Source organism: Mesoplodon bidens (genome assembly GCF_964165515.1).
Source record: "Mesoplodon bidens genome assembly, chromosome: 3".
Lineage (NCBI taxonomy): Eukaryota > Metazoa > Chordata > Mammalia > Artiodactyla > Ziphiidae > Mesoplodon > Mesoplodon bidens.
The window spans coordinates 164,830,099-164,842,588 of NC_138178.1; the positions used below are offsets into that span (position 1 = coordinate 164,830,099).

Below are 12,490 nucleotides of genomic sequence, written 5' to 3' on the forward strand. Positions count from 1 at the left end.
GCTCCAGGTGTCCCTCCTCTGTGCCCCACAGCCTTCAAGAACCGGGGCTTTTCCTGTGTCCCCTGTGTTGTCACCGATGACTCGTGTGTCTCCTTGACTGGGCTGGGAGCTGCTCTCAGGGAGGGTGGCACACGGGAGGCTCTTAGTGAAGTCTGTCGGTGCCGCTCCCTTGAGGTTCCCGCAGTACCCTCTCCCCTTTCTGTGAGGAGAACACGTGTGCAAAACAGTGGCTGCAGAGGCAACGTGGATTGAGTCCGAGGGGCGTCGGGTGCAGTAGGCGCTAAAGTGTGCCCACGAATCTCGTCGTGAGCAGCTTGCAGCGGGCGATAGCTCACCTGTAGCTGTTCTGCGCAAACCAAAACGTACACACAGGCTCACGCCACCTCTCACTCACTCACGGAAGTCTGTTGCCTTGACTACAAAGGCCAATCCCTATATATTCATTTAATGTCTTAAAAATTTCGGTATCGGCCATGATCTTAAAAGAGTTCCTGACAGTAAGGCAGTTTGTTGTGAAATGAAGCCCAGCGTGATTCCTTTCTTTGGGTTTCTCCCTTCAGTACCATCAAGATAACGTCTTTTTATACCTTTAGTCACACATTTGCCAGAGAGTTACTTAGCACCCAGTTTTGTAGTCGTTCTTCTGACTGGACAGCAGCCAAAATCCAGCTTCTTGAGATCAGCCCACGTTTGTGGCCCTGAGGCAGAATTCCGTGTCCCAAACGCCCACGTTTCTGAGTTAGCAGCAGCCAGAATTGCCACTTCTGTCCTTCACCAGTGAGCCATCCTGATCTCTGTGCTCCTGAATGCTGACGTGAGGCCAGCATTGCAAGCGGTCAGGTTTTGTGCCCAGAACGGCACAGTCTCAAACGCTGCAGAGATGGTCGGCCAGAAGAGACCCGGCAGGTCTCCTTTCCCGCATCGGTCATACAGGCCTGTCACTCAGGAACCAGTGGCCGTGTGAAGGGACACGCCGTGTGGCCTACAAACTGCAGTGGATGGAGAGCCAGCACTTCCCATTCATAATTATGATGCCATTTGAAACTTCTGGGATTGATCTGGAAGCTGATAAGTCCCTGGTAACCGAATATTGATTTTTTTTCCCCATTTTTTTCCTGCTGCTTTTAAATGAATCAATCAATAAACACATAATTTCGAAATTAACCTAACTTGCCATAGAGCATGGAGTCAGTAGCTTTCCCTTTGATTAGGAACACTTGCAAGGGCTTTGGGGGTTAATGTCAAGGTACATTTGACTGTGTACCCAGCACTTGGCTGTTCTTGCTGCATAGTAGGTGCTTAATAAATGTTTAATTGAAGACTTTATTCTTTTAATGTCTAACATCAATTTATCAGTTTTATTATGTTTTTTGAGTCGTCCCTTTAATTTAGGTGTATTTAACTTATAGATTAGACTAATGCATTTAGGTTCAGAAAAATCTCAATATAGGAAAGATCATCTAATGATTTCAAAGACCAGCAGCTGTATTCCAAACCCTCAGGTATCTGTATTTCAGGGAGATAGAAATTTTCTCTCTTTGAACTCGGTGCATTTTGGTGTTTACTGAGTACGTACTTTGTCAGGCACCGACTAGGCTGCCCGGCACTTTGTGTCTAGAATGCCTCCTACCTCTGGGAATAATGCACAGACCATCTCAAAATCATGGATCAATGTCCTTCCTCCAGAGGAAGGTACCCTGAGCATCCCTGCCCTTGTCCCAGGACTGAGAGCCAGCTCAGGCCCTGCTCAGCCCCAGGTTCACTTGCTCCCCAGATGGCGGGCTCTCTTTCCTACAACCGGAGTCAAAAATGCTGCCACTAAATCCCCAAGAACTTTCAGTCTTCAAGTTTTTACTTTCTCTTTTCTCCATTCTGGTTAAACTATTTCATTGTCCCTCTGTTGCCAAAGATGGCTCTGGCTGGAAGAACTAATACAATTGACAAGAGCTGCCACATTAACCCCCCCTCCTGCTCCCCGCACCACCTCTGACAGCCTGCCTTGGGCCCAGCGCATGGGTTCAGGGCTCTCAGCGTTTCCCAGGAGGCCACAGCTGGGCAGCACTGTTTCAGGTGGTGCTTCTTTGCAACCTCTCGTGTTCTCTGACTCACCGAACAGAGCCACGTCCTGGCGTTCCACTGCTGCCACTCGCCCACCCACATCCCGTCATCCCAGCGGATCCCATCTGCCCAGGCACGAGTTCTTCTCTTTGTTTTTTGGCCACTCCATGCAGCATACAAGATCTTAGTTCCCCGAGCAGAGATCGAACTCATGTTCCCTGCAGTGGAAGCGTGGAGTCTTAACCACTGGACCACCAGGGAAGTCCCCCACTTTCTTTTTTTTTTTTTTTTGGCTCTGATTTTTACTACCTTTTCCCTCAGCCTCTTTCAGATCCATTTCTGTCTTTCCGTTTCTCATCCAAATTCACTTCACTTTTTTTTTTTTTTACGTGGGATCCTCCCGGGCCGGGGCACGAACCCGCATCCCCTGCATCGGCAGATGGACTCCCAACCACTGCGCCACCAGGGAAGCCCTCACTTCACTTTTTTTTTTTGCGGTACGCGGGCCTCTCACTGCTGTGGCCTCTCCCGTTGCGGAGCACAGGCTCTGGACTCACAGGCTCAGTGGCCATGGCTCACGGGCCCAACCGCTCCGCGGCATGTGGGATCCTCCCAGACCGGGGCACGAACCCGCATCCCCTGCATCGGCAGGCGGACTCTCAACCACTGCGCCACCAGGGAAGCCCCCTCACTTCACTTTTATCTCATCTTTTGTTGTGATGATACTTGGATCCCCGTTACCATCTCGAATCCATCTCGCATTCCTGTTGTAATAGCTCTTGGTCTTTAGCAACTCCCAGTCCGATCCATTCTCCTGTCTGTGCCATTCCACCTTTACACTGGAACTTCTCTGTTGAAAACCTTGCAACTCGGGACTTCCCTGGTGATACAGTGGTTAAGAACCCGCCTGCCAGTGTAGGGGACACGGATTCAAGCCCCGGTCCGGGAAGATTCCACATGCCGTGGAGCAGTTGGGCCCGTGAGCCATGGCCACTGAGCCTGCGCGTCTGGAGCCTATGCTCCGCAACGGGATAGGCCACAGCAGTGAGAGGCCCGCGTACCACAAAAAAAAAAAAAAAAAAAAAAAATCACTTTTTTAGGCAGGATTCCGCTGAGCACCCCCTCGCCCCAAAATCTAAAACAGGCCTACTATTCTCTCTTCTAGGACTCCTCTGTTTTTCTCATAGCGCTTATCAAAAATTGTAGTTATTTATTTTACTTCTATAAATGTATTTGTTTAATGTCTCCCTACTAGACTGTACATGCCATGAGAACAGGCATCATAATAATTGTTCTGACTCCTGTGCACTCAGTGCCCGGCACCCATGCCTGACACAGAACAGGGACTCAAGAAATAATGTGTGGGATGAATGAATGCAAATGTGAGCCATTCACACAGCCCGTAAATACCAGCACAGAGACTCAACTCAGGTTGCCCAAAGCCCAGGTCCACACAGCCCTGACACTTACCTCATCTTCCGAAGAATTGTAGTTGTAGCTCTTCATGTGGGTTCATAGACGTTAGCACTGTTTGATATGTGGGTATTTAGGATGAGAAGGGTGGATCTGCGCGTGGATGGGTGGCCAGAGGAATGAGGCAAAAACAGAATGCCAGGATCATCCGGGAAGGGGGCCAGGAGATGATCGATGCGTGGAGGCCTGGGGAGGGCAAAGCCGACGTAGTAGGCACCCCCACTACCGGGCAGGCCCTGTGTGAGGAGGCAGTGCAGTGTGTACATCGGCCTGGGTGTGGCACCTATAGTTGCACCCTGATTCAGATCCAGAGTTAATAGTAGCCTATTCTCGAGTTCTTGGGATAAACCTTCCATTTTGACGGGTCTTGAAGAGTTCTCACTTTTATATTCCTATCCCATTGTATTGGACACTTTCATGATACATGAAAGCAACTTTCATTCTTCACCAGAGTGAGCAGCCCATGTCTGTAGATAGTAATATTGAAAGTATTCAGAGGTATTTTTACACAGTGTCTTCTACACACTACCTGCTGCTGTACACAGAGGTTAGTAGAAATGGGCTGTAACATCCAAAATTGTTTTTCTCTTATGTCTTTGTATCCTTTATTAGACTTTTGCAAACTTTGCTATAATTTATTTTCTGACCTTTGGACCTCTCTTATTTTTAAGAAAGAATATTTGGGGGAGTGTTGTAAATATATTTGACCCACTGAATATCAAAAATAGCACTGAAATAACAAAAATAGCTCTGAATTTTGTTGTAAGTATCATAAAAATATAATTGCTTCTTGCGATCTTTTTCCAGAAAATGAGATGCAATTATAGATTCTCTGTGTCTGCAGGGCCTGGACAGTTTCAGAGTGAAACAGAAATTCTTCTCAGGGAGCCAGGAGCCAGCAGCCTCCTTTCCCGTGCCGTATGACCTGCCTCCAGAACTGTATGGAAGTAAAGGTGAGACCCCGGTGAAGGAAAACCTTGGGTGTGTGTACCAGAGCAGAAACAAACAGGGCCCAGGGAAAGCCATTGGGTTGGGCTCTCCCTGGGAGCCTGGCTCGTGGGTGGCCCTGGAAGCGCAGGTTTTTGCAGAGGCTCCCTTGCTGCCCTGTGTGTGGCCACCGGAGCCGCAGTTCTCAAACTGGTTGGTCTCAGAACACCTCTACGTTTTATTACTTAGGACCACAAAGGGCTTTTGTTTACGTGGGCTTTTATAGCTATTGATACGTATCATCAGCAATTAAAACCAATAAATTTTTAAATATTTATTAACTTATTTAAAGATACTAATAAACCCATTTGTATATTTAAAAATATATAAAATGACTACTCCCAAAAACAAGTTAGTTTGGAAGATGGCATTGTTTACCTTTTTTGCAGACCCCTTTATTATCTGGGTTAACAGCCGGATTCTCACGGCTGCTCTGTTGTGTTATCACACAAGTCATGTAGCGTCTGTACACTCATGTGAAAGTGACAAATAATGGCTTAGTGTTGACAGTAATTTTGACTTTACAGGTATTTCCCCCTCCCCAACCCCCTTAAAAAGTAGGTCCCCAGGCCACACACTCTGAGAACTGCTGCGCTAGGTGAGGACTTCAAGGGCAGTGACCAGGTATTTTTCACAAGAGAAAGCCAGTGGAGTATTGGTCCAGGTTCCCAGCGCTTTTGGGAGGAAGGCTGGCTGGGATGCAGGCACCACCTCATCCCAGCTCTGACCCAGCCCCACCGGCCGCAGGGCTGCTCTGCTCAGCCCCAGAAAATCTGTCTTTGGGGTGAGTTCACACTTCACCAAGCTCACCCCGGAGAAGATGCGTAATCGGGACAAGCTTATTAATTTAAAGTGGCAGATTCTTATATCACTGTGGCTGGCGTATTTTCCCCTGGAGGGTAGAGGCCTACACAGGTAGCCAGATTGTAATCTATGGTTTTTGAGTGAAGGCTGAATGTGAACAGGGAAAATTTGGTTTTTCATTGGTAAGTTTTGATGATGCCACCCCATTAATATTCCAAACTCTCAGATTCCCTAACGGAGTCAGCCTTGCCCCAGTGGGTCCCTTCCTTCCCTGAGCGATGCTGGTTGGGTTCTAGCTACCTCCCCGCCCTCACTCGCCCTTTTGGCTTTCGTGGTGAACCAAACCTGCCCTTCTGATGGACCCATTTCTCAGATTGTATTGGCACATCTAACAGAGTTCATCCTGCCTCGCCCAGGTGACTTCATTTCTCTCTGATCAGTCGTGTGGATGCTGTTTCGGAAGGTATTCTTGTTCCCTTCCTTCCAAGCCGTGTGCATTTTTCTGAGTCCTCTAAATGTGTTGTAAATTCACACACATTCATTTTTCACTAGCAAGAGGTATTACCAGAATTTCAAGAAATCCATGACCACTCCTCCCCACCCTCCAACCCACAGATGCTTTAGATCCAGGCCATGTTTATGTGCCAGCCTGACAACTTATTAAGTGACCTTGGGCAGTGGTTTGTGTTCTCTAGGCCTTAGTGTCTCTGTTTGCAAAATGAGAACATGAGAGTGCATAGCTCACTGTTGAAGAGTGACTGAGATATAGTCTAGAAAGCATCTAACCCAGTGTCCAGCTCAGAGTTAGCAGCTGATTTCGGTTAGCCATTGTTTCTGTTATTTAAAATGTCCAGTTCAGTTATAACAGTGGATTGATGGCCATCCCTCCCCCTCCCCCCATGAGCTGACATTCAGAAGAGCCTGAGGCTTGTGCAGGACAGTCCCTAACCCAGGACATGACCCAGTGACCTGACCCCCTTCTGGCTTTGCGCTGCACCTCTGTCTTTTCTCGCTTTCTCTGCTTTCCATGTCCCTCACCCCTACCCCCAACCTGAGTGCTCCTGAATAAACAGGTTGGAGGTGGGAAGGACTAACTGTGACAGCCTTATTTAGGCTTAGCCTCCTGCCGTCTGGCCTCAGGCATTGTACCTCCCACCCACAGCCTGGAACCTTGGCTGGAATTTCACCCCCTCCCTTTAATCCTAATCTCCAAAGGACTGTAAAAGCAAGAATGGAAGAGATAGAGGAGGCTTAGAATTATCCTAAGGTTCCCTCAGTTCCACTAGAAAAAGCATTGCTAAGAACTTAAAAGTTTACAACTAGGTAGTGTCTTAGACCATGTAATGAAAATGGTAATCCTTTTATTTGACCAGCAAGCAGAAGGTTTCCATTGTTTAAGTGAGTTTTCTATTTTTTACACATTTCCTTTGAAAGACATATGCTAGAGAGACTGGAACATTTTAGTTTTTTTTTTATCAGTACTGTTTTAACTTCCACACTGCTTTACTAGCATGTAGAATAATGCCAGGGATTCAGATATCACCATTTCCTGTAAAGCCAACATTCGGGGGAGTCATGTGCACCTTAAAAAGGCATCTTGAGCTTCCCTGGTGGTGCAGTGGTTAAGAATCCGCCTGCCAATGAAGGGGACACAGGTTCAATCCCTGGTCCGAGAAGATCCCACATGCCGCGGAACTAAGCCCGTGTGCCACAACTACTGAGCCTGTACTCTAGAGCCCGCAAGCCATAACTACTGAAGCCCGCGTGCCTAGAGCCCGTGCTCCACAGCAAGAGAAGCCACCGCAGTGAGAAGCCCACGCTCCGCAACGAAGAGTAGCCCCCGCTCACTACAACTAGAGAAAGCCCGTGCACAGCAACGAAGACCCAACACAGCCAAAAATAAATAAATGTAAAAAAAAAAAAAAAAAAAAAAACAAAGGCATCTTACCAGTGCTTGGAAAAGTTGAGTGGTTAAGAACATTTCAGAAGCACTATATTTCGGGCTTTCCTGTTGGTGCAGTGGTTAAGAATCTTCCTGCCAGTGCAAGGGACACAGGTTTGAGCCCTGGTCCGGGAAGATCCCACATGCTGCGGAGCAACTAAGCCCGTGCGCCACAACTACTGAGCCTGCGCTCCAGAGCCTGCAAGCCACAACTCCTGAAGCCAGGGTGCCTAGAGCCCGTGCTGTGCAACAAGAGAAGCCACCACAATGAGAAGCCCGTGCACCGCAAAGAAGAGTAGCCCCCGCTCAGCGCAACTAGAGAAAGCCCACACAGAGCAACGAAGACCCAACGCAGCCGAAAATAAATAAATTAAAAAAAAAAAGCACTGCATTTGAATAAGTGATTTTCAAGCCACTTTAACATATATAAGATCTTGTTCAGTATTTTTTAAGTCAGGAGACTATAAGAAGAGCAGAGAAATACACTAATGTGAACAAATCACAGTTGGATACAAGAGACCACCACACATCCTGACACCAAGAAATTGATCAAATAAAACAAAAACAAAGACTTAGCTACAGGGGTACCTGCTTTATGCTTGCTGCTTATTCTCTCCCCACAGGTATATCATTGAGAACCTGCTGTGCACAGGTACCAGCTAGGTGCTTAGAATAGATCAGTGAACAAGACAGACACAAATCCTTGCCCTCCTTGAGTTTATATTACTCCTCCCATGAAAAGTTACACATACCCAAACCCATTTTACAACAGGAACTGTGTTTTTAAAAGAAAACTTTTACAAAGCAAAATCACTAACATTGTAAATCACACACTGTAGCATGCAGTCCCTGACCACAGGGACACACAGAGGGAACCATGCCCCCCAGGTTGTCCTTGGTCCTCCCCCACCGTGGCCCTAACGCAGGCCTCACCCGGACCCTCACCCGGACTGTGCTGCTCTTTCATTTCCCTGGTTCTGCACTCCACCCCCTGGATGCCATCCTCCACGCTGCTGCCAGGCTTATCTGATCGTTCCCTCTCCTGTTTTAAATCCTTTCATCGTATTCCAGAAAAAAAAAAAAAAAAAGACATTTTTCATCCCCTTTAGCCTCAGATCCCAAACAGATTCTGTGAAGATCACCTTTAGAACTTGACAAGGGTGCACATTGCCAGGCCCCAGCCCAGACCTACTGAAACGAGCTCTCCAGGGGTGGGTCCCAGAAAAACGTGCCAGCAATTCCCACATCAGCCCGGTCAGGGAACTGCTGCACAGACACAGTGGGGTTCAGCATCCCAGCAGCAGGGCATGCCTGCTTGTCTGCCTGCCCCCTGGACCGTAAACTTGAGAGGCCTTCATGTTTGGCTAGCAGAGTACCAGGCGTCTAACCAGCACGACCAAGTATTTCATATACACATGTGACTGTATCATGTGAGGCAAGTTGTTCTCTCATGGGACAGTTTAGGAGGATTGCCTAAAACAGGCCTTCATCTGAGCCAGTGAGTGGTAATGGCTGATTTCCAGTAGTAATGGGTGTAAAAACACAACAGAATCATAACCCCCCCTCTTTTCACCTTCCTCTTGGCCCTTTTTGTGGCCTTCCCCCACGGTAGTGGAAGGCCTTGCAGCTGGCATGGAAAGGCTCTGCCTGGGAGGTGCAGACATTTGCTCGTTTATAAAGCAGAGCCTCAGGGGGATTTGCCAGGAGCGTGGTTTCCAGGTCCTCGCTTGGTCATCGTTGACTAAATTTGAGGGAAAGGAGTAGTCATTCCTTGGTATCTGCCAGGGATTGGTCGAGGACCCACCTTGGATCCCAGAATCAACAGATGCTCAAGCCCCATAGTGAGCCATCCGTATCCGCAGTTCCACATCCCCAGATTCAACCAAACACTGATCGTGTAGTGTGTATTTATTGAAAAAAATCGCATATAAGTGGACCCTCACAGTTCAAACCCAGGTTGTTCAAGGGTCCACTATAAATGCCGTGGTGGTCTTTAAGTTACAGCCTCACTGGCAAATGTCTGTATCACAGATCTGCACTGGTGAAGAATCTCTCGAATGGCTATTCATATAGCAGGGACCAGGGGGTCTTCTGCCTGGGGGATGAAGCAGAGTAGACATTGCCCAACAGAGCAGTTTGCAGGGAAAGAGGTAAATAAGGGGAGGTCCAGCCACAGAAGATGGTGTTTCCAATGAAAGAGAGTGCGTGCTTTCTTAAGGCCAGTGAGTAGCCAGGGAGCCAAGTCTCTAGCCCTGCTAGTCCCTTACCTCTTAAGAAACTTAATTACCAGAAAGTGTGGTTTCATGCTTTCAACCCATCTCAAGGCCAAAGGGGAGAGAACGGGGTTCTGATAACTTGTTGCCATCTTTGGCATTCTTTTCCTGCACTTCCTGCTGGTAGTTGCCATTTGCACACTCGCCCTGTGATTATTCAAAACAAACAGCGAGGCTGGGTGGAAGGAGCAGCAGATACCATTGTTTGCCAGGTCGGCCTCCAAGCTACCATCTGCCTCTGTTCAGGAAAAGGAGAAAGCCTCCCCCAGGGGCTGCAGGCGGATGGTCCATCTCAGCTGACCTGCCAAGCGGCCAGTTTACTATAAGCATGCAACCCTTCCATCCTCTGTATTTCTCAGGACAATAATGTGGGGGGTTCTTTTTAATCCTTGTAGTGTATTTATACCCTACCCGTATTTTTTTTAATTAAATAATTTATTTTTGGCTGCATTGGGTCTTTGTTGCTGCACGTGGGCTTTCTCTGGTTGTTGAGAGCAGGGGCTACTCTTCGTTGTGGTGCTTGGGCTTCTCATTGCAGTGGCTTCTCAGAGCAGGGGCTCTAGGTGCTTGGGCTTCAGTAGTTGTGGTGCACAGGCTCAGTAGTTGTGGCTCGTGGGCTCTAGAGCAGAGGCTCAGTAGTTGTGGCGCACGGGTTTAGTTGCTCCACAGCATGTGGAATCTTCCCGGACCAGGGTTTGAACCCGTGTCCCCTGCATTGACAGGTGGATTGTTAACCACTGCGCCACCAGGGAAGTCCCTACACCCTACCCATATTATTATGGTTCTTTTTGAAATGGTTTGACTCGGGCAGTAGCCATGTGTGGTAAAAGAGATTTGTTCCAATTTTTTCAATTTGTGAAACATCAGTTAAACGGAAGAAAAGTTCACACATATTGAGCACCTACAACATGCCAGGAACTTTCACAGATGTTCTCTCATTCATGCTTCACAATAATCCTGGGAGTTTGCTAATGTAATTACTTCCCATTTCAGAGATAGGGAACCTGAGGCCAAAATCCACATGCTTCCTCAGGCTGCAGAGAAGGATGAAGGCAGGATTTGAACCCAGGTCACCTTTCCGTTGTACCATTCCAAGGCATGTTGCTTTTCTCAATGTTGGTCTACGGTCATTATACAGAGACCTTTATGCCTTATCAATCACTAGCCTTAAGTTACAGAACAAAACCATTTCAGGGATGTGACGCAGGGCGTCTTGGCTCTGTGCGACCATGACCAGCTGCTGAGAGCAGAAAAATGGCCTTTGACTGAACCCATTGTCACTGTTGGTTTCTGCAGGTTCTTAAAAGAAGAAAATGAGCCGCCCTCATTTGTTACATTCTCTCTGTGTGGAACACTGCATCTTGTGCACTACACGGGTTTATTTCATTTAATCCTCCTGACAGCTCCAGACTTAGATACACATAAGGAGGCTGAGGCTCAGAGAGGTGAAGTGACTTGTCAACCTAAGTGGCAAGCCAGCGTTCACCCCGGGCTTCAGCCTGCTCCCATGTTCACTCACCCGTGTCTTAACATGAAGCTTTACTACAAGCTCTTACCTATAAGGGCTCTCGTCGGGGCTTGATTCAGAAAAGGCTCTTCATGATTTGTAGACTCCGGCCCATGAGTAGTTTTATCCTGTCAGGTGGGTGAATTTTCTGTAATCCTATTTAAATCAGTATTATACTTATGTAATATTTTTTTCCCCCAGATCGGCCCTGGATTTGGAACATTCCTTATGTCAAAGCACCAGATACACACGGGAACATGTGGGTTCCCTCCTGAGAGCAGTAAAGTACTGTGAAGTTGACGTGTAAGGCATTGAACCCCGAACATTGGATGTCCTTGTTTGCACTGGGTATTCACTTTTCTTAATGTTTTATCTGCCCCCCTACAAAACTCTTTGCAAAGGTCGAGCTTTCAAACACAGATGTCGATTATCCTTTTAATGGCCATTGTTAACATTCTCACTTTAAAAATTTATATATTTTCATAATTCCCTTTTCTATGCTTTGGGATGAAAGCTATTAAACTTCACCACGTTAAAAGAATATATAGGTGTAAAATGACCTTCCTAGCGATGAGGACTTTCACGGTGGTGTCGGCGCTTGTGGATTGAAGGTTGACATGTGTCAGTTGTGCTCTGTCAGGAGAGGTGCTCTGGATTCAGCTGAAGCTTCTCAGAGCAGGAACGTGACCTCTCACCCAGCCCTCTCTCAGCTTTCTTAGTGTGTCTCGGGGTTGCTGGAGGGAGTCTGGGGTGTGTCGGCTGGTGCGGCTGCCCCGACGCTGTGGGCCATGTTGACTATCGTCACCCTGCAGCTTTAGACGGCGTTTCATCCCCCCGCCCCCGGCTGTGCTGGCTGCCTTCCCGCTCAAGGACCACCTGCCCTCCCCTCACCCATTCCCCACAGTGCATGGTGTCTCCTCCATCCCCAAAAATGTCCACAAAAGACAGCTCGCAGGATCATACAAAAGCACACAAGTATTTCACTCAGAAGAGCCCCTGAAAGGTGGACTGATTGGGTGCCTTTAATTCACAAGTGAGGGAACTGAGCCCCAGAAAGGTTCAGGACGTCCCCCAGGCCCCAGCTGCCTGGGTCAGAGCGACGAGCATCGTCCTGCTTTGTGTCCTGCTTTGTGAAGGGCATGTTCCTGACTTTCACACGCAGGATCCGCGCTCTCCTCAGATGACTTAAAGCCTTCTCGTTTTTTCTTCTGCGTGAGGCTCATTTCCAGGTTGTCATCAGCTTCTTCATCCTAGAATTTAGAATAGAGTTCAATGTTAATTTTGAAAGATTTTTTTTTAAGATGCTAGTTTTCCAGACTGTTCCTCAGAGGCCAAGGATGTTCACATCAGAGAGCTGCCGGGGTGGGTGAGGGTCCGGGGCTCCTCCCTTCTCCTTCCCCGGTCAGAGGAGCCTTCCTTCACCACTTTTACGTATTGGGTTCTCTA

The 12,490-nt window shown here is 47.9% G+C and overlaps 1 protein-coding gene across 1 annotated transcript in view; it reads left to right on the forward strand.

Moving 5' to 3' along the window:
- The window catches only part of TDP1 (tyrosyl-DNA phosphodiesterase 1), a 75,219-nt gene extending 63,634 nt beyond the window's left edge, over positions 1 to 11,585 (forward strand). The window contains exons 15-16 of the mRNA XM_081228936.1: positions 4,376 to 4,484; positions 11,246 to 11,585. Coding sequence (XP_081085062.1) covers positions 4,376 to 4,484; positions 11,246 to 11,319 — 183 coding nt within the window. The 3' untranslated portion in view covers positions 11,320 to 11,585. The remainder of the gene's footprint in view (positions 1 to 4,375; positions 4,485 to 11,245) is intronic.
- The last annotated feature ends 905 nt before the right edge of the window (positions 11,586 to 12,490 follow it).